The sequence below is a fragment of the Micropterus salmoides genome, unplaced genomic scaffold (assembly GCF_014851395.1).
Source record: "Micropterus salmoides isolate LMB-PRFRI ecotype aquatic unplaced genomic scaffold, ASM1485139v1 Ms_hic_scaffold_13, whole genome shotgun sequence".
Lineage (NCBI taxonomy): Eukaryota > Metazoa > Chordata > Actinopteri > Centrarchiformes > Centrarchidae > Micropterus > Micropterus salmoides.
Genome location: NW_024040374.1, coordinates 26,701,795 through 26,720,465, shown reverse-complemented (window position 1 = coordinate 26,720,465; position 18,671 = coordinate 26,701,795). Strand labels below are relative to the sequence as shown.

General features: G+C 44.0%; 1 protein-coding gene across 2 annotated transcripts in view; it reads left to right on the top strand.

The window, feature by feature from the left end:
- LOC119901140 (gamma-aminobutyric acid receptor subunit gamma-3) overlaps positions 1-18,671 on the top strand; it is an 86,634-nt gene that overhangs the window by 30,236 nt on the left and 37,727 nt on the right. For both annotated transcript variants that reach the window (XM_038716641.1, XM_038716645.1), the window contains exon 3: positions 3,502-3,569. In XM_038716641.1, the coding sequence (XP_038572569.1) occupies positions 3,502-3,569 (68 nt within the window). The remainder of the gene's footprint in view (positions 1-3,501; positions 3,570-18,671) is intronic.

The window sequence follows — 18,671 nt, the reverse complement described above, 5'->3', positions numbered from 1 at the left end:
TACCATGTGAAGGATGATGTCAAAAGAGAGTGACCATGAAAGTATGGGGCGTCGTGTTTTGCTGTATGTCCAGCCGAGCCATTCATGTCGAGCTGGCAAACACACTATCAACAGAGAGCTTCCTGCTTACCTACCAGAGATTCACCGCTGTCCGAGGCCATCCCCGTAAAATCTGGTCTGATCCTGGTACGAACTTTGTCGGAGCGAGACCTGTCCTAGAAGAGATGTACACTTACCTGAATCAACAGAGCAAAGAGTCACTTGAAGAGTATGCTGCCAAAAATGAGACGACCTGGATGTGGAAAATCCTCCCGGCCGATTCACCTCACCGAAACGGAGCCGCCGAAGCTGCTGTCAGAGTCACCAAGAGAGCCCTCCAAAGCCTTGGCAATGTAGAAGGTCTTACCTTCAGTGAGTTCCTGACAGTGCTCCAGCTAGCTGCTAATCTTGCCAATGAGAGACCCATTGACGCCAGAGTCCAAAGCCGAGAAGAGCGCATCCAGTACATCACGCCAAACAACTTATTGCTTGGTCGAGCTACACAAAGTGGAGACTTCAAAACTGTCGACTACACCACCTACCCATTCAAGAGGCTCAAAGAAGTGCAAACGATAGTAAACAACTTCTGGAAGTCCTGGAGCCAACTTGCTGGCCCGAACCTGTTCATTCGCAGTAAGTGGCATACTGCTGAAAGGAACGTTACCATTGGAGACATAGTTTGGCTCTGCGACCAAAATGCACTGAGAGGGCAGTTCAGGCTTGCAAGAGTCATCGGCGCAAATCCTGATTTCAGAGGTGTCGTTCGAGATGTTCATGTGAGAGTCTCCCCAAGTTCCAGCATCTCTGTGAGAAGCTCAAGACCTGGTGCCGCAGATCCTGGATCAAGTACCATACTGCATCGGGACGTCCGGCGCCTTGTGGTCCTCATACCATGGGAGGATCAAGTCAGAGACCAGCCCACCTGAGAGTACGATCTTTCTGGGCGCCGCCACGTAAAGATCGAGTGGGAGGTGTCGCGCTGATCTGGCAGAGGTGCGCCTGTCTCCCGTGTGCCCGCCTCCTCTTGCATGCCGTCTCACCTGCGTGCCGCCCCGCTCTGCATCGGCAGCCGCGTGTGACCGTGCGTGCGCGCCCTGGCGCACCCTCGACCAGGTGAATTGGATTGAGCAATCAGAAGCTCGCACACACTTCAATCAGCGGGAGCATATAACGCAGTCATTTGGCTGGTGGAAATGGACTGACACGACGGAATGAGCAGCACACATCCACTGCGGGGAATGAGACTTTTGATTTTGACGGGCTATCGGTAAGCTCACTTGAACGTTGTTTAAATCTTTTCTGTTTAGGTGTTAATATGGGTGTGTTAAAGTTGTCGCTGCATGGTTGAAGAGAGGGAGAAACTATGTTCAAATGCATGGATATATATGGTTAAAATGTGTGGGTTTTCTACCTAATTTGTGTAAATGAATGCTTAAATAGTAAGCCAAAATTGTTTTTTGTTAAAGATTAATTAAAATGCATAATTAGTTTGGTGAAATGTGAAGAATAATATTGAATTTAAATATACTTACCGTTTTTGAAATATTTACCTTGACTTGTGTTTACTGTGGAAATACCTGTTTATTCAAAATGCTTTTTATTTCTGTGTTTAAAGGTTTTTCACCTATACTGTTCAACTCCTGTTCAATTATTCAAATAAATTATTCTGAGTGAAATCCGAAGTCTGGTCCTTGTCAAGTGTGGACACCTCGCAGTTAAAAGAAACACTTGACAGATAACTTTTAACAAACAAAACGTGAATATGGCTAAGTACGTTGCTGGAAGACAAAGAAAATTTCACAGACAATGCTGGGTCAAAATCTTGGGCGTTGGCGTTGCTTGGACACGGAGCACGCTCCGGTGCTGAGCTTAAGCGAGAGCGCATGTGGCGCTGTGTTTTGTTGCTTGGGGCGTGTTCCCAGGGGGAGGGCTTTGTTTCCCCCGAGACTTCTGTGTCTTAACTTTAATATGTTCTTAAAGTCTATTTGCGCGTTTTTAATCAAATACCTATACAAAATCCACTCTTAAATGTCATAAACAGTTATACCGTTCTGAGTTTTAAGCATTTGATAAAAGGAAAAGAAAAGCTATTAATAATCGTTTAAGTAACAATTATAATAGTTACCAGTTATACATTTCATAGAGATCACAGGAGATGCAAGAGCATCTTAACTGAATACTTCCAGGAGAATACTGGTGGTTAAACATTTTTAGAAAGTATATAACGAAGTTATAAGAGCGTGGCATCAGATTACAAGCAATGAAACAGTATATAAATCAAGCGCAAGGAGAGGCATTAAAGAACAATGACATGAAATACTTAATTTGTCCTCTGGGGGGATACTGGTTCCATGAGACGACCTGGGAATCTTCTGACTATCTACTTAACTAACTCCATGGTTATTTAACACATGACAATATTTCTGTACCATATCATTTATAAAGAAAGTATATAAAGGTGCTTGGAACAACATTAGTTACAACAAATTAAATGCTAGAATTTCGGTGAGCATTGCTGAAGATTAAAGAGCACTGCAAAATTAACTTATTTATGGTTTCTTCTTTTCAACACAGTTTCTAACAAGAACATGGTAATAGAACTACTCAAATTGAAGTGGCACGCCACTAAGGAACTTAAAGATTATTTATTTCAAACAAGGTAATAAGGCTTGTTTATACAATATTCTTGTTCACACAAGGAATTTGAGGCTGTTCCTTCTCTGGCGTCTGGCTTTCCTCACCAGTTTCACAAGTGGGTGTGAATAGTGAGTGTTCTTTGATGTCTGAGGTAATCTGAAAGGGGAACGTCATTACCATGGTTATCCTGCCCTTTTGGTCTTGGGGAGCATTTAGAGTTTCCTGACCTCGGTCCAAAGAGGTCCTGATAGCCGAGTTCAGGGTGAGGTTAGTCTCTGGACAAGGTTAATATTGTCATTTTAACAGTCAAGCATGAGTCTGTTATCTCAACTTCACCGGAGGTGGTAGGTTTTATGGTCGAAACTGCCCAAACAGCACTTGGGAGTGGAGTAAACCTTTCACCCCCTCCTTTGCTGTTCTTCAGTTGTCTGTTGAGGGTTGATATCTCAACCCCCCCTCTATCTCTCTGGGAGAGACAGAGAGAGATTCTAGATTCTTCCTTTTTGGTATAAAATAATTAAACCAACACTGGCTGGTTCACTACAAATGCATGGATTCATAATTGCTGCATTCAGGAGAACACTTGAAGAGGTGTTTTATGACAGAAGTTTGTGTGATTAAAAAACTATTGTGGGTCATCATTAACAACCACAGCTCCCTGAGGAATGCTTCACACAGCAGCTGTTTGCTCTTCAAAGGATTCAGAACAACAAAGTCTCATCAATCCACCTTCACTTTGCCACTCTTAGATTTACAAAAGAGGCAGGTATGGTGCCCAAATGAAAGACCTGATCAATAATTATTTTGCTGTTTTCTTTTCCACAGTTAAACCAACTGTTATAGATGTCGACATATTTGTGAACAGCATCGGACCGGTGTCATCCATAAATATGGTAAGTCCATCCCTTTCATTATGGTTAAGTACTTCCTATATTCACACTTTGTATGCACACAGCTCTGCATCTGTTCATATGCAAGTCTTCATGGTGGCACTAAGGCTTTGTTCAGACTGCAGGGCTTAATGCTCAATTCCATTTTTTTCCCAGATCCGATTTTTTTTTTGTTTGACAGTTCACATTATAATTTAAATTTTGGCCCATATCAGACTCCAGTGTGAACTGTCCGCGGCCTGAAAGTGACCCGCATGCGCAGAAGAAGAACACGACGTCACATGCAGCACGCTGTTGCAGGCTACAGAAGGAGACTCCTGTTTTTCATTGTCCTCTCACGGGTCACGTTTCACCCAAATTATGACAAGTGTTCAGATCTTTCTGTTCTTTTCTGTACGGTTTCTGGCGCTGTAAAACACAACTGCCCCACAACTCCCTCCCTCCCATGTCTCTCTCCCCACTGTGACCACTCAGACAAATAGCATGCACGTAATTCAGAAGAGAGATCGGTGAATTTCAGGTATAAGAAAGGGAATTTGTGAGCAGATGATAGCGAGGTAGAGAAGGAAGCGAGCCACATGTCTAATAATGGCTTTTTGTGGAGCTTTTTCGTTCAGCGCGGCTCCGTCTACAGCAGAACAGCTGCTCTACAGTGACGTCAAAGTCGCATCAAATGCGACCTGAGTGTCCAGACTGAAAAATGTTATATCTTGCTTACGTCTCCCTGGATTCTTGTTTGAATGGCCTGCTCAAATGTACAAATGATATTTTCATTGTTCACTGCCGTAGAACTTTAGGCTTTACGATACATGTATTTACAATTGACAGATATTATCTTTATGGGACATTGCTCTCTCATAAAGGTGCTTGCAAAGGTTGTGTGACTTTATACTCCTTTTTTTTTTAAATCTCAACTCACCAGAGTTTATGAGCCTGAAGCAAAAGAGGCTTTAACTTACTGGATGAGAAGAGGAAAGGAAGGGGAGAGGCAGATCAGAGAGGGATGAGGGAGTCTAGAATGGATATAGAAAAAGAAGGAAAGACAGAAATTGGTGAGAGATGGGTGAGTGTGTGTGAATGGTCTAGGAAAGGAGAGGTATAGGTTTAAGAAATGGATAGAGTATCGACGGTAAAATAGACATTCTGAGGGAAAAAGATTTAAAGTAAAGTTGAGAAAAAAACAGAAGGCGTTTTCTTAGGCAGCTTATCTGATCAAGATCACGTCTGACACTGTATTTTGTTATGAGGTCTGTGTTTTAGGGCAAATGGCCACCCAACCAAAAGTGCAGAAAATGTCTAAATCTACTTTTAGAAAAACTACAGGGCGCAAATCTTTGGTAATGTCAGCTAACTGTGTCATTGTCAACACTTTAGGTTTTAAAGTAAAATCCTTCCACTGCCTTCACATTAACAGAAGATGCATTTATTGTGAATTCCAAGCTGCAAAGTCTCTGAGGCAGCTTTTTGCATGTTAGCATGTTCACCTGCAAATGTATTTATTATATTGCATCAATGTATTTAATGTGGATAGGCAATGTTTGGCCGATAGCTGATCAGCTTAATGTCAGCATCTTAGCCGATGCCGACCAATGTGTTCCTATGTACAGTAAGTGTGGCTGGGAGGGTGGGTCAGTTGAGATATACTTTGGTCATTTGCAGATAGTAGGGATGCACTGATCCAAATTTTGTTCTCCCAATGCCGATTATGATACTGAAATCTGTACACCTCATTACATAGAACTCATTGAAAGCAATTGCATGTAAGGTAACATGAGGGAAAGGATTGTTGCGGCACTAAAAGGTTAGTCTGCAAAGAGTGACAAAGAAATTGTACTTCAATTGTACTTCTCACCCATCCCTGAAAACTGTAATATTTTCAATATCTGTTCATTATTTTGCAACGTGGTAAGTAGTAAACCATTAGACATTCACCTGTACTACTCATTATTACCAATGGCAACACTTCTGTGAAGTCCACATGTCTATAGGCCTAGTGCATTATTTCTACCTGCATCAAGCACTATACAGGCATGCAAACACCTCACCTTTCTCCGTTTTGAAACCAAAATGGGTCACCTACGTGATTTGTGCAGATCCGATGAGAAAATATTTGGGGGTGGAGGGTGGGGCGTTCGTTCGTTGCATTTAGGCCCACCCGTTATATTTACCCCTAACCTTGGCTCTGCCTAACCAATCGTCACTCTAATGCCTCAACCCAACAGCCAATCAGAGGCAGAGTGGGGTGGGTCTTTTTTCAAGTCCGCTACACTGTGGAGCCAGTCAGCAATCGTGATGTAAGACAGAAGTAAGCTAGCTTACAATGTTAACTGTCCTGTCAGATACAATAATGTAGCCGATTTTATAACTTTGCCTACTGTTATTAACCAATAATGTTAGCTAAGGTAATTATTATTTATGGAGACCAGTGGCAGCGTCCTGGATGTAATGTAGGGCAATGTCAACAGGATGAAACATGTCAGCATCTGTGTTATTTACACTGGGGACGCTGGGGACATGTCCCCATCACTTTTTCAAAGCATTTGTTAAAAATGCTTTGAAAAATAGCTTGCAACAAGAAACAATGAAAGTGCTTTGAGAAAGGTTTATTTGCACTTCTTTATTTATTCAAGTAAGATAAAACTACTACTGATTATAAAATGACCCAAAAACGTGCAGAACCACTTAGTAACTTTAACAACAGTTTCTTTTTGGCCAAGTTTTCTGTTCTCTCCTTGTAAAAATGACAAAAGAGGAGGGAAGACTAAATCATGCCTGCATGTGTGCTAATTCAGCAGGGATGATATTACATGAGAAAAGTTGATCTACAGGAGGAACATATGTGAAAGCAACACAGTATGCTGCAGAGAGCTGCACTGCATTATATTCTCTAATATTTTTCGTTTTTGAATTGTCACCTGCCACCTGAATTTTGGGTTTTCCTTTACATAAATAAAAAAAAAAATCACCAGGATGCAGGAAATGAAGTGTTTAATGCTCAGAACAGTCTGGGGGAAGAGTATCGTCACATCCCTAACCTGAGCCCTTATATCCCCACTTTCTCTTGTTGCAGTAGATAAATGAACGTTATCTATACAACATGTAAACTTAAAAACGGACTCCTCATACACTGTCTCTGTGCCTGACCAGTTTGCATGCCTGACTATAACAAATGTGTGTGTGTGTATATATATTTATATTTTTTTCTAACATCTCTTACATTTTCAACATTACTGTTGTCAATCAAACAGCCTGCACACACCCTCACAGTCCTTGAGGTCTAATCAGCCAAATTAAGTGAAAACCTCTTTGTGCCTGTACCTTGGGGTGTTTGGGGGGTTTCTAACCTTGTCACTGTCACCTTGCCACCTGAGTGACTTTGAGTCAACAGTTGACAAATGTTCAAACCCTTTAGTGACTATTTTAAAAACAATTCAGCTTCTTTTTGAGCAGGCATCAGCTTTTTCCCCTGATTCACCTGCTGGTGGTGCAAGATGTGAGCCACATATGGTCAAAGTATCCGAAAAAGGAATAAGGTGTGCTTGCACAGACCTGTGTCAGCAACCAGGAAACAGCCAGACAGACCGTTGTTTTGCTATTGAATGCATTTTTTTGTCACAGAAATGAAACTTTGCCAAATGCTCTATCTTTAATGAAAGAAGAGCCATTTTTACATGCTTGCTTACTTGTATTATACGGCACTCGCATTATTTGTTAATTCTGTCAACTATTGCATTTATAAATGTCTTAATATTGCTGCACCAGGTTATGGGACGTTGTAAGTCCTGTGCTTTATATTGGCATTTATGGAAAATTCAGTGTGCATATATGAGAGGCTGTGATTTGGTTTAATTTACGTAACTACTGAATTTTATTGCCTATGTGGTGCTACTACAGCAAACACTCAAGCACCCCCTCTATGTGACAAGCTAATTTTAAGTCCCATTGTCAAAAGAATTTAAATGCAGTATCAGTTGTCATACTTTGCATTGTTTCTAATTACAATGCAATGTATAATTCACGGTGTCATGACTTCTCCATGAGACAGGCGATGATTAATTCCCTTCACTTTAGGAATAAATTTGGTAATTTTCACATCAAAAGGACAGAGAACAGAAAACTATTCTGCACACGTGGAGACATTTTCCATTTAGAAATTCAAAAGAAATTGACTTAAGAATAATGTTCATTAGCCCACTAAAGTATTGTACCAGGTCTTTTGACATGACAGTGGCACTGCCTACGTAAAGTGTCAGAAAGGTTTGATAAGCTGTTGGGGTCCACTGTAGCAACTAAGCTTTTCATTCATAATAAGTCACTGCCATTTGTACTGTACTTTGTACTGTGATGCCCGAATGGCTAAAACTCCAAGTGAACAATCAACCTATTCATTTAGCACTTTATCTATCCATTTTGCACCACTTACTAAGGCGTTCTTTGGACAGATGGGATACATAATCCGTCCAGCATATTTTGGGTCTTTTTCAGAGTCTTCAGTTGGATGTGCTAATAATATCTGCACAAGAAGGTGTCCAGGAAGCATCCTAATTCCTAAGTATAACCGTCACATGGGTTGTGTGAAGTGTGCAATCGCACAGGGCCTCGCGCCTGGCCTGTAATCCTGCAGGGTTTTTTCTTTTAAAGGGCCTAAATGTAATTTTTTTAATGAAATAACTTAATCACTTTAATTGCCTATTTGTGAACAGAAACAGAACTACATATCAAAATGAACATATGTTGCTTTCTCGGTCCCTTAGAACTGCCACTTTGCTGCATCCTATGTGAAAAAATCAAGTCAGATTATTTGCATGGAGAGACCTCCGCTTTGTTCTGGATATAAAACCGACCCAGAGTTGGCTTTCATCTTATTGGACAGGTAAACTAACAACACTGCAAAGTATATGAAATATTTAATGATTCTGTGCTTTAGTTGGGACAAGGTAGATAACGTTATCTACTGCTTCTTAGCTAACGCCAAGGTGTTGTTAACGTAATCCATTGCAAAATTCTACTTGAATCACTTGCCACATTACTTCACCAGCTAACATGACTATCCTGTATACCACTGGTATTATGTCAAAGTGAAATATTGTGACAGTTTAACACTAGCCTTTAACACTAGCTTCTTCGCCTGTCTCAGTCGCCGTGTGACCCACATCATATAAAATAATGCAGTATAACGGTGCAAGACAACCACACACAGCGGAAGACCAGTTCAGTACAGTAATGTTACTACAGTATAACTGTTATACTAAAGTTTGGTCTCAATTATGATATTCAGGCAAGCTTAGTCACCATTTGTTATCAGCCATTAAATTTAGTAGGGTTGACCCCGAATAGTCGAAGATTCGATGCTTCGATGGGCGGAGCCTGATTCGACTGTCAATCTCACAGTCAAAGCTTCACAGCGAAACAAGGATCATGCCATTTTGGTGATATGGGGGTGCTCAACATCTGAATTTACATAGAACTACCAGTTTTCTTCCAATAAGTTAATATACAGCCTATTACAATATACAATATGTAAAAAGAAGTTTTTAAAGTGCGTGAATAAATCCAAAATTGTAACCCTAACCCTGGGTCGTCAATGCGCATGTGTAGGCGTGTGTATGTGGTGGCAGAAGAGGAACACTTGCTGAAAAGACGGAGCCCCAGCTTCACTGGTGTTGTGCTGAGTTGTCCACACCTGGCAGGACTTTCGGATAGTTTCAGCGTTGATGAACCACACAAAGAATATTTTATAATTTTTAAATAGCCGGCTTCTTGAAATAGACCCGTGAGGAACCGCGACGTGCACGCAGTTCTCGGCAGCATGGCATGCAAGCAAAACTCTGCACAAGACCGGTGAATGGCTGGCGAGAGAGAGAGAGAGAGAGAAAAGGGTCAACAATAAGCCTCAGTTTAGCTAAAATTTTACAGTGTAAATTGAATGACTAGAGACTACAGCCCCCCCACCCCCCGACTTGCAACCGCCGTGCACAAAAACACGTGATTTAACTACCAGTCGACTATAGGCAGGAGTTGATTCTGATTCGACTATGTAAATCCTTAGTCGGGGACAGCCCTAAAATTTAGCTATGCTGACATTGCTAAGCCTCTCCGATGAAAGATGCATAAGTAGTTATTTAAAAGCTGTCTGCTAAATGGAGTCAATGTAACATATCATCAATTACTTCAACGTCAAGATGAAAAAATATTACTGAAACATTACGCCAAGAGTACCTGAGTGTAATGGAGACCAGGGGTTCCATTACCTGAAATAGTCAACTGAGTATTAAGGTGGGGATTATTGATAAAGCAGGAGCCATACACATTCTTATTTTGATTGTTTATTTAATTTGTGAAACATTTGATAACTGTCTTTGCTGTGAGTAGCTCCAGAGGGGGTTGAGGAAACACAGGGGGGTCTGGCCATCCTCAATCAGTGATAGTCAAGGTTCACGACATAGTATTGTGCTTCTACTCCATTCCAGTTAGTTATCAGATTAGTTTGAACAGATAAAGCAAGCAATGTAAGTACTCCCCTCTTCCTGGTTGTCTCTTCAGCAGGGGACATAGGCAAAGGAGTGTTGTAGGCCCAAGCAACTGCTTAAGAGCTGCAGGAGTAAACCATGAAGCTGAGGGTGGGGGGAGTAAAGCCATCAACAATGATGATTTATGTGATTATTTTGAGAGTATGTGTTATTGATTTATTGATAGAAATTTGTATTTATGTAAATATTCATTCTTTGTGCTCTATTTTTCTATGGTGTTCGGTTTTTAGGTAAATATTTATTATTCTAAATGATGGTGGTTCCACCTAAGTAGTTTTACCCACTTAATTACCTGCAGGAGGGAGTGTACATAAGGCAGCTAGTTGCTTTCAGTGTAAGTTCTGCTTGTTGGTGTCGGTGTCTCCTCTTGTCTGTATGGAAGACAATAAATGCCACGTTTGTGCTTGCATTTTACCTCTGTCTCATGTCTCTCTCAGGAAAAAAAAGGTGAGCAGATTGCTGTAGTTTATGATTGAACACAAAAATAAATTGGAGAATTAAGTAGGATTAAAATGGTGTGCAATTTATTTTCAGCTCCTTCCAGTGAAAATGTTATTTTATAATCAGTATTTCATTATGACTGTACAATTGAGACCAGTGACAATATCCAACATTTATACTGGTGCTGATGGGGATCCTAGATTTTTCCAATAGTTACAAAAATGTTAGTGTATGCTGTCAGTTATAGTTTATAGAAAGAAATAAAATCGGAATTGGCCAAAATCAGAATCGGCAGGCCAGCCCTTTTAAAAAAATCAGTAACTGGAATCAGCCAGGAAAAATGTAATCTGTGCATCTCTTACTACAGCGATAATCCTGTATGTGAACCGATATTAGGCTGATACCATAGATCTACCGTTGTGTTGGGTTTTGCGTATTATGATGTTAAGTGGCAGAGCAGTTGGCCTGCTGCTGTTAAATATTTATATATATATATATATATATATATATATATATATATATATATATATATATATATATATATATATATATATATATATATATATATATATATATATATATATATATATATATATATATATATATATATATATATATATATATATATATATACACACACACATACACACACTGCGCATGTGCAACTCCCAACCAAGATCATTTCGAGACAAGATGTATCACTCCATAGTTAAATTGAAGCCTTCAGCACAGTGTGAAAAGAGGAGCTGCAGCAATGTACAGTATGACAAAAATAGGGTGTTTTTGAAAATTAAACCATGTAAGCCTGTTCTGGTACAACCCCTAAATAGGATTTTGAACCTGAAAATGGACATAATACCACCTCTTTAAAGTGAAAGGAGTTGGTTACCTGGCTGAGAAAGTGGAGGTGTGCAGCCTGTTACATGCAGCTCTGTAGTTCCCCTTCGAGGGAACTCGAACTGCGTCGGTTACGACACTATGGGAACGTGTTACGTCCCAAGGTGTCTAGGGGTATAGGGACATAAACATAAACCAGATGTTGTTGGTTTGAAAGGGCATTTATTTGAAATAATGCAAGTGGAGCACAAACAGAGGATGGGCCAATGGGTGCTGTGGAAATCAACAAACAATTATAACAAAAGGAGATCCTCAAAAGGAGGATTACTGCTTACAGAGATACTAACAAAACAAGAATAAACCAAAAGCTCACTAACCTACGGCATTTGAAAAACACAACACAAAACGCACAGCACCCCTGAACCTGGTGAAAACTAACATAAAACAACTAGGGTGTGTGCAAGAAAGGTGTCAGTGATAGCTAAGCTTAGCCCTGGCCCACTCTCTTACCTTCACACAGTGAAACACACAAAGTCAAGACACAAAGTCTAGCACGGGTTACAAAACACTACTATAATCTCTAAGACAGGCGTTCCCGAGGCAAGCAACTCAGGTCAGATTGCTGCCTCGAATGGCAGACCCGGCAGGCTTTTAAGCAGGTGGTGGTTGTCACGGTCTCCATCTGATTGGCCCGTAGAGCATGCCGCACCAATCGAGGGCATGGTAACTGGAAACCCAGGAAGTAGGCGGGGCCTTCTCTCCTTGTGCAGCCAATCCTCCGCGTGGGCTTGCACAGCCTGCTCAGCATAACAGATAGTCCACTTGAAAGCACAGGCAAATACAGGTGGGGGCGGTGGCAGCCGTAACACCCCCTCCCATAAACACAAACTCCATGTTTGGGTGAAACACAACTCAACACGCCAACACTCACTGTAACCTGGACAAGGCGTCAGCCACCACATTCTCTGAACCTTTCTTGTGGCGGACATCTAAGGTGTAGTCCTGAATGATCAGGGCCCAACGCATTAGGCGCTGATTGTGGTTATACATGCGTGAGAGGAAAACCAGGGGGTTATGATCAGTGTAAATCACAACCGGCAGGGAGCTGGACCCAACATAGACCTCGAAGTGTTGTAAGGCCAACAACAAGGCAAGTGTCTCTTTTTCAATGGTGGAATAGTTAAGTTGATGTTTGTTAAATTTCCTGGAAAAGTAACACACTGGGTGATCGATCCCCTCTACATCTTCCTGTAAGAGAACAGCGCCTGCCCCTACCGCACTGGCATCCACCTCAAGCTTGAACGGCCTGGCAAAATCCGGAGCCGCAAGCACAGGTGCATGACACAGGAGCGCCTTGAGGCTATCAAACGCGGCTTGACAGTCTGAAGACCACACAAAATCAACCTTGGGGCTCAGTAAACGAGTTAGTGGCTGAGCAACAGTGGAGAAGTTACGGCAGAAAGCTCTGTAATACCCCGCCATTCCCAGGAACGAACGCAGCGCTTTACGTGTAGTGGGGGCCGGGCACAGTGAAATTACACAGATGTTTGCTTCAACAGGTCGCACCTGTCCCTGCCCGACCTGTCTACCCAAATAGGTGACGGTCGCCTTTCCAAATTCACACTACTGAAGACCTGTTCCAAGACGCGTAGGTGCTCCTTCCACGTGTCTGTATACACAATCAAGTCATCCAAATATGCGTTACAGTTACCCACTCCAGATAGCACAGTATTCACTAGTCTTTGGAAGGTAGCGGGAGCATTACACATACCAAACGCCATGACGGAATATTGAGCAAAATGGTCTGGCGTAACAAACGCTGAAATAACTGCAGCACGGTCAGTTAAAGGTACTTGCCAGTAACCTTTTAACAGGTCCAGTTTGCTCACAAACTTGGCATTCCCCAGATTGTCAACGCAGTCTTCCATTCTCGGCAAGGGGTACGAATCACGCACAGTTACGCAGTTTACCTTACGAAAATCAGTAATGAAGCGAGGTGAGCCGTCAGATTTAGCCTCAACAAGGCAGGGTGAACTCCATGAACTAGAACTGGGTTCAGCAAACCCATTCTGAAGAAGATATTCCACTTCTCCTTTCATCAGTTCCCGTTTTGTCTGGTTTGCCCGGTACGGATGTTGCTTTATGGGGCGCGGGTCAGTCAGTTCAATATCATGCTGTATTACAGTCGTTTTGGTCGGTACATCGCTGAACAAACAGGTGAAGTTGTCGACAAGGTTGATTACATCCTGTCGATGTTCAGCAGGTAAATGTAATAACTGGGACGGTAACTCTGCTATCGCCTCTGAATTAGGGAGTCGAGTGCCTAACTGGACTGGGTGACGCGGCCGCAGGTCATCACAGTCGGGGGAGAGCGCAGGATCAGTTACGATCAGTGCCGCGCTCTGGGGAGGCGAAGTAACGAGTGAAGGACCAGGTCCACCTACAGAGCGCTTACTATCCTCTCTAGGTTGATATATTTTGAGCATGTTGATATGACAAACGCGCGTTTTTCTCCTTCGCTCGGGAGTACTGAGAATGTAGTCCGTGTCACTGAGGCGTTCACGGACCTCATATGGACCCGTAAATTTAGCAGATAGCACCGACGTCGGCGTGGGCAGCAACGCCAGTACCCAATCGCCAGGATGAAAACAGCGAGCCACAGCAGAACGGTCATAGTGGCGCTTCATCACTCTCTGTGAATTTGTTAAGGACCGTTTAGCGTGTGCGTTCGCGATGTGTAGCCGCTCACGGAAGTGGCTGACATAATCTAATACATTACTGACCGGCGACGATTTGAGCGACACAAACTGGTCATGCAACGTTTTAAGCGGGCCACGGGGGGTATGCCCAAACACGAGCTGAGCAGGGCTGAAGCCCAAAGACTCCTGAACGGCTTCACGTGCTGCAAACAAAACAAATGGAATCCCTTCATCCCAATCCGTTCGGTTTTCTAAACAATATTTACGCAGCATGGACTTGAGAGTCTGATGCCAACGCTCCAGAGCCCCTTGGGACTCAGGATGATATGCCGAGGACACTGCATGCTTAACATTTAATGTGCCGAGCACCTGTTTAAAGAGGTTGGACTGAAAGTTAGAACCCTGGTCTGACTGTATTACACGTGGAAGACCAAAGGTAGAGAAGAACTTGGTGAGGGACTTAACTACAGCTTTGGCTGTAATATTACGAAGGGGAATTGCTTCGGGAAAACGGGTTGCCGCGCACATAATGGTGAGTATATATTGGTTTCCGCTCTTGGTGCGGGGTAACGGACCCACACAGTCTATTATCACTCGGTCGAATGGCTCTTCCATTACAGGAATAGGATGTAACGGGGCAGGAGGGACTGTTTGGTTTGGCTTTCCTGCTATCTGGCACACATGGCAACTACGGCAAAACTTTGCTACATCTGACTTTAACCCTGGCCAAAAGAAGTGCTTAAGAATGAGCTGATAAGTTTTCGTTACCCCCAAGTGTCCTGACCATTTGCTTTCGTGCGCAACTGATAACACATGCTGTCTATACAGAGAAGGCACGACTATCTGGTAAACAACATTCCAATCAGCATCAGTCTCTGGGAGAGGGGACCATCTGCGAACTAAGACGTCCTGGTCTAGCAGGAAAACCACTTTTTCCACACTTGCGTTATCGTTGACACTTACCACACTTCTGAAACAACGCTGCAGTGTTGGATCTCCTCTCTGTGCATTCGCCAGGCGCCCTCGTGTAACTGGAAGTGAATCTGAGCCGGGAGAGTCCTGTGATTCAACCGCCTCAGGCAGGGGTTGCACGTCGGCCTGCTCCTTGGTTCCCACCACCTCAGTTTCACCTGAAAACATTGGCATGAGTACACTGTCGTTTAGGGAAACATCTGAACTGTCGCACTCATCCTGGAGCAACCGTGTGCGTGCACGAGTGAGCACACAAGCAGGAAACACTGAAGAAGACAGATTGTCGGTTGGGAACTTGCCGCACCGAGGAGAATCCAGCACCTCCAACGTGGGCGTCACCTTCCCTCCCGCAATATCATTCCCTAGTAGAAGTACAATACTCTGAATGGGTAGAGCGTCACAAACAGCAACAGGAAAGAACCCTGTAACTAAGTCAGATTGAATGTGGATACGGTGCACCGGACGTGGAACGTAACCCATCTCAATGCCGCGGAGCACTGAACCGAACCCACAAGCTGAATGTTCCGAAAAGGGCAATGCCGATGTCAAAACTACTGACTGGGAACACGCAGTATCCCTCAGTACCCGGACAGAGCGCTGATCCACAGGCAGGCCAGTGAGTGAAATACGTGCTTCAAAAACAAACGGCTTAAAGCAGGCATCCAACTCATTGCATCTGTTACCCTCAACTCTTGTACTACGCTGAGTTTTAATTAGACCGACGCCTTTAGGCTGGGAAGGGCGTGAAGACTGTTCTTTGCGTTTCAAGGCTGGGCAGGTAGCAATAACATGACCGGCCAGATGACAGTAATAACATTTCCTTTCCTCCTTCTCCCCACCCTGTGTTTTGTGGACAGAGGGAGGTGATACTGGTGCTCTACGTGGTCTTTCAGGGGAGTGAGCGTAAACAGTTTTGTGGATTAGTACATATTCATCGGCCGTTGTTGAGGCAGCAGCTAGAGTTGTTACCTTCTGCTCATTTAGGTACACAACAATACGTTCTGGCAGGCTCTTTTTAAAATCCTCCACCAGTAACAACTCTCTCAGAGCACTGTAGTTATCAGCAGAACAGGCCGAAGTCCATTTATCAAATACACCCCCTTCTCTCTCGCAAACTCAGTGTAAGTCTGGTTCTGTGACTTCCTATGACTCCTAAATTTCTGCCGGTAGGCCTCAGGAACTCGTTCGTAAATACGAAGAATGGCAGACTTAACCGACTCATAGTCTAAGCTCTCTTCCAAAGAGAGCGCTGCAATGGCTTCCTGGGCCTTGCCATGGAGCTTACACTGGAGCAGTAGTGGCCACACCTCTGTTGGCCACTGCAAGGCAACTGCAATGCGCTCAAATACACTAAAGTAAGAGTCAACCTCAGATTCCCGGAACAATGGCACTAGAGCAATATGCTTGCTAACATCAAAGGCCAGAGAAATTGGACTAGCAGAATTTAGGGTGGAGAGGCGGATGATATACCTGGTGCAGCAGCAGGCGGTCTTTGCCTCGCCTGGGAGCTTTCAAGCTCGAGCTTCCGTAGCCTTACAGCCTTATCAGCCTCTACTTCCAGCTTTCTGATTTCAAGCTGAAGTTGCATGTGCTGCTGACGTTCCCTTTCTTGGGCCTCAAGCTGGAGACGGGCCAGGCGAACCTTTATACGGGCCCCATCTCTGGAACGAGCACTGCTCTCAGGGGAAGGGTCATAACGTGGCAGCGTGACTGGTGTCTTTAACCCTCCACCGACCTCGTCGTCCCACCTAGAGACTGGTTGTGGCTTAAGGGTCTGCACCCCCTCGGTCTCCGTGGAGCCAGCCACCGGAAGCGTTTCTAACTCTACTGCCACAGGTAATTCAAGCAGCCCTCTCTCCAACAATGTAGCCACAACTAATGGTTTCAGATCCCTTTTTAACATTGTTTTACTTACCGGAATCTGGAGGTGACTTGCTACTTTAACCAGGTCATCCTTCCTACAGGCGTGAACTTTGTCATGAGTCAGATTTACCAAAAATGACTCCACATCAAAACGCTCAGAAGCCATTGCATCTACACACAATCAGCTGTACCAGCTTATCAATTAAGTGTGCTCCCTTACCCTATTCCAATAAATATCCTTTCCCCCGGAATCAATTATTTGATTATCCCGGACGAGCCCCCACTTATGTTACGTCCCAAGGTGTCTAGGGGTATAGGGACATAAACATAAACCAGATGTTGTTGGTTTGAAAGGGCATTTATTTGAAATAATGCAAGTGGAGCACAAACAGAGGATGGGCCAATGGGTGCTGTGGAAATCAACAAACAATTATAACAAAAGGAGATCCTCAAAAGGAGGATTACTGCTTACAGAGATACTACAAAACAAGAATAAACCAAAAGCTCACTAACCTACGGCATTTGAAAAACACAACACAAAACGCACAGCACCCCTGAACCTGGTGAAAACTAACATAAAACAACTAGGTGTGTGCAAGAAAGGTGTCAGTGATAGCTAAGCTTAGCCCTGGCCCACTCTCTTACCTTCACACAGTGAACACACAATGTCAAGACACAAAGTCTAGCACGGGTTACAAAACACTACTATAATCTCTAAGACAGGCGTTCCCGAGGCAAGCAACTCAGGTCAGATTGCTGCCTCGAATGGCAGACCCGGCAGGCTTTTAAGCAGGTGGTGGTTGTCACGGTCTCCATCTGATTGGCCCGTAGAGCATGCCGCACCAATCGAGGGCATGGTAACTGGAAACCCAGGAAGTAGGCGGGCCTTCTCTCCTTGTGCAGCCAATCCTCCGCGTGGGCTTGCACAGCCTGCTCAGCATAACAGATAGTCCACTTGAAAGCACAGGCAAATACAGGTGGGGGCGGTGGCAGCCGTAACAGAACGCCTCTAGGCATAGCAGGTCTGAATGTGAATGAAATCACTCCAATCCTATTGGTTTGTAGCTAGAACGGTAAGGTGTGACGGAATAACCGGAGAAGTATAAAGCACACCTGTATACACTCATCATTAGCTTTTTTCTATTCAGCAGGCGCTCTGTATGTTGTTTGAAGAAAGCTCAAGTCCTACAAGCAGTGTGTCTTATGAAGAAGAAGTCTACCAGCATGTCCGGCAACCAGAAGTACAGAAGGTGTGTTTTTCCTTGCCTTCGGTACATCACGGATGGAGATTCTCATGAGATGTGTGTCTCATGTTTGGGAATGGAGCACGCCCGGGCAGCTCTCGAGGGGGCTACCTGCGGCCATTGCGAAGCCCTTTCCATGCGGGTACTGAGGTCCCACATGGCTCTCTTTTCCGAGGATGGCCGGATGTGTTCTCCCCGTGGCGCTCTCAACCTCAGCCTTCTGAGAGATGCGATCTGAGGACCGTCATCCAGTCCCGACGGAGCTCAGGGAAAAGGTCCTGAAGTAGTCCTGGGTAGGGGAGTCTTTTCTCCCCTCCAGCACCCCCCACCCCACCCCACCCCGGAGGCCGAACGAGGTCCCCTCCGCCGTGGCAACGGGTGATGTTATCCCGCCGTTTACACGTTCGGGACACACCTGCCACCATCGAGTCCACGCCGTACTTCCTGCCCCAAGGGTCTGCAGTCAGGCGGCGTCCAGACTCACTCACCGTGGATCTTCGGTGGCTATCCCCTGCCGTT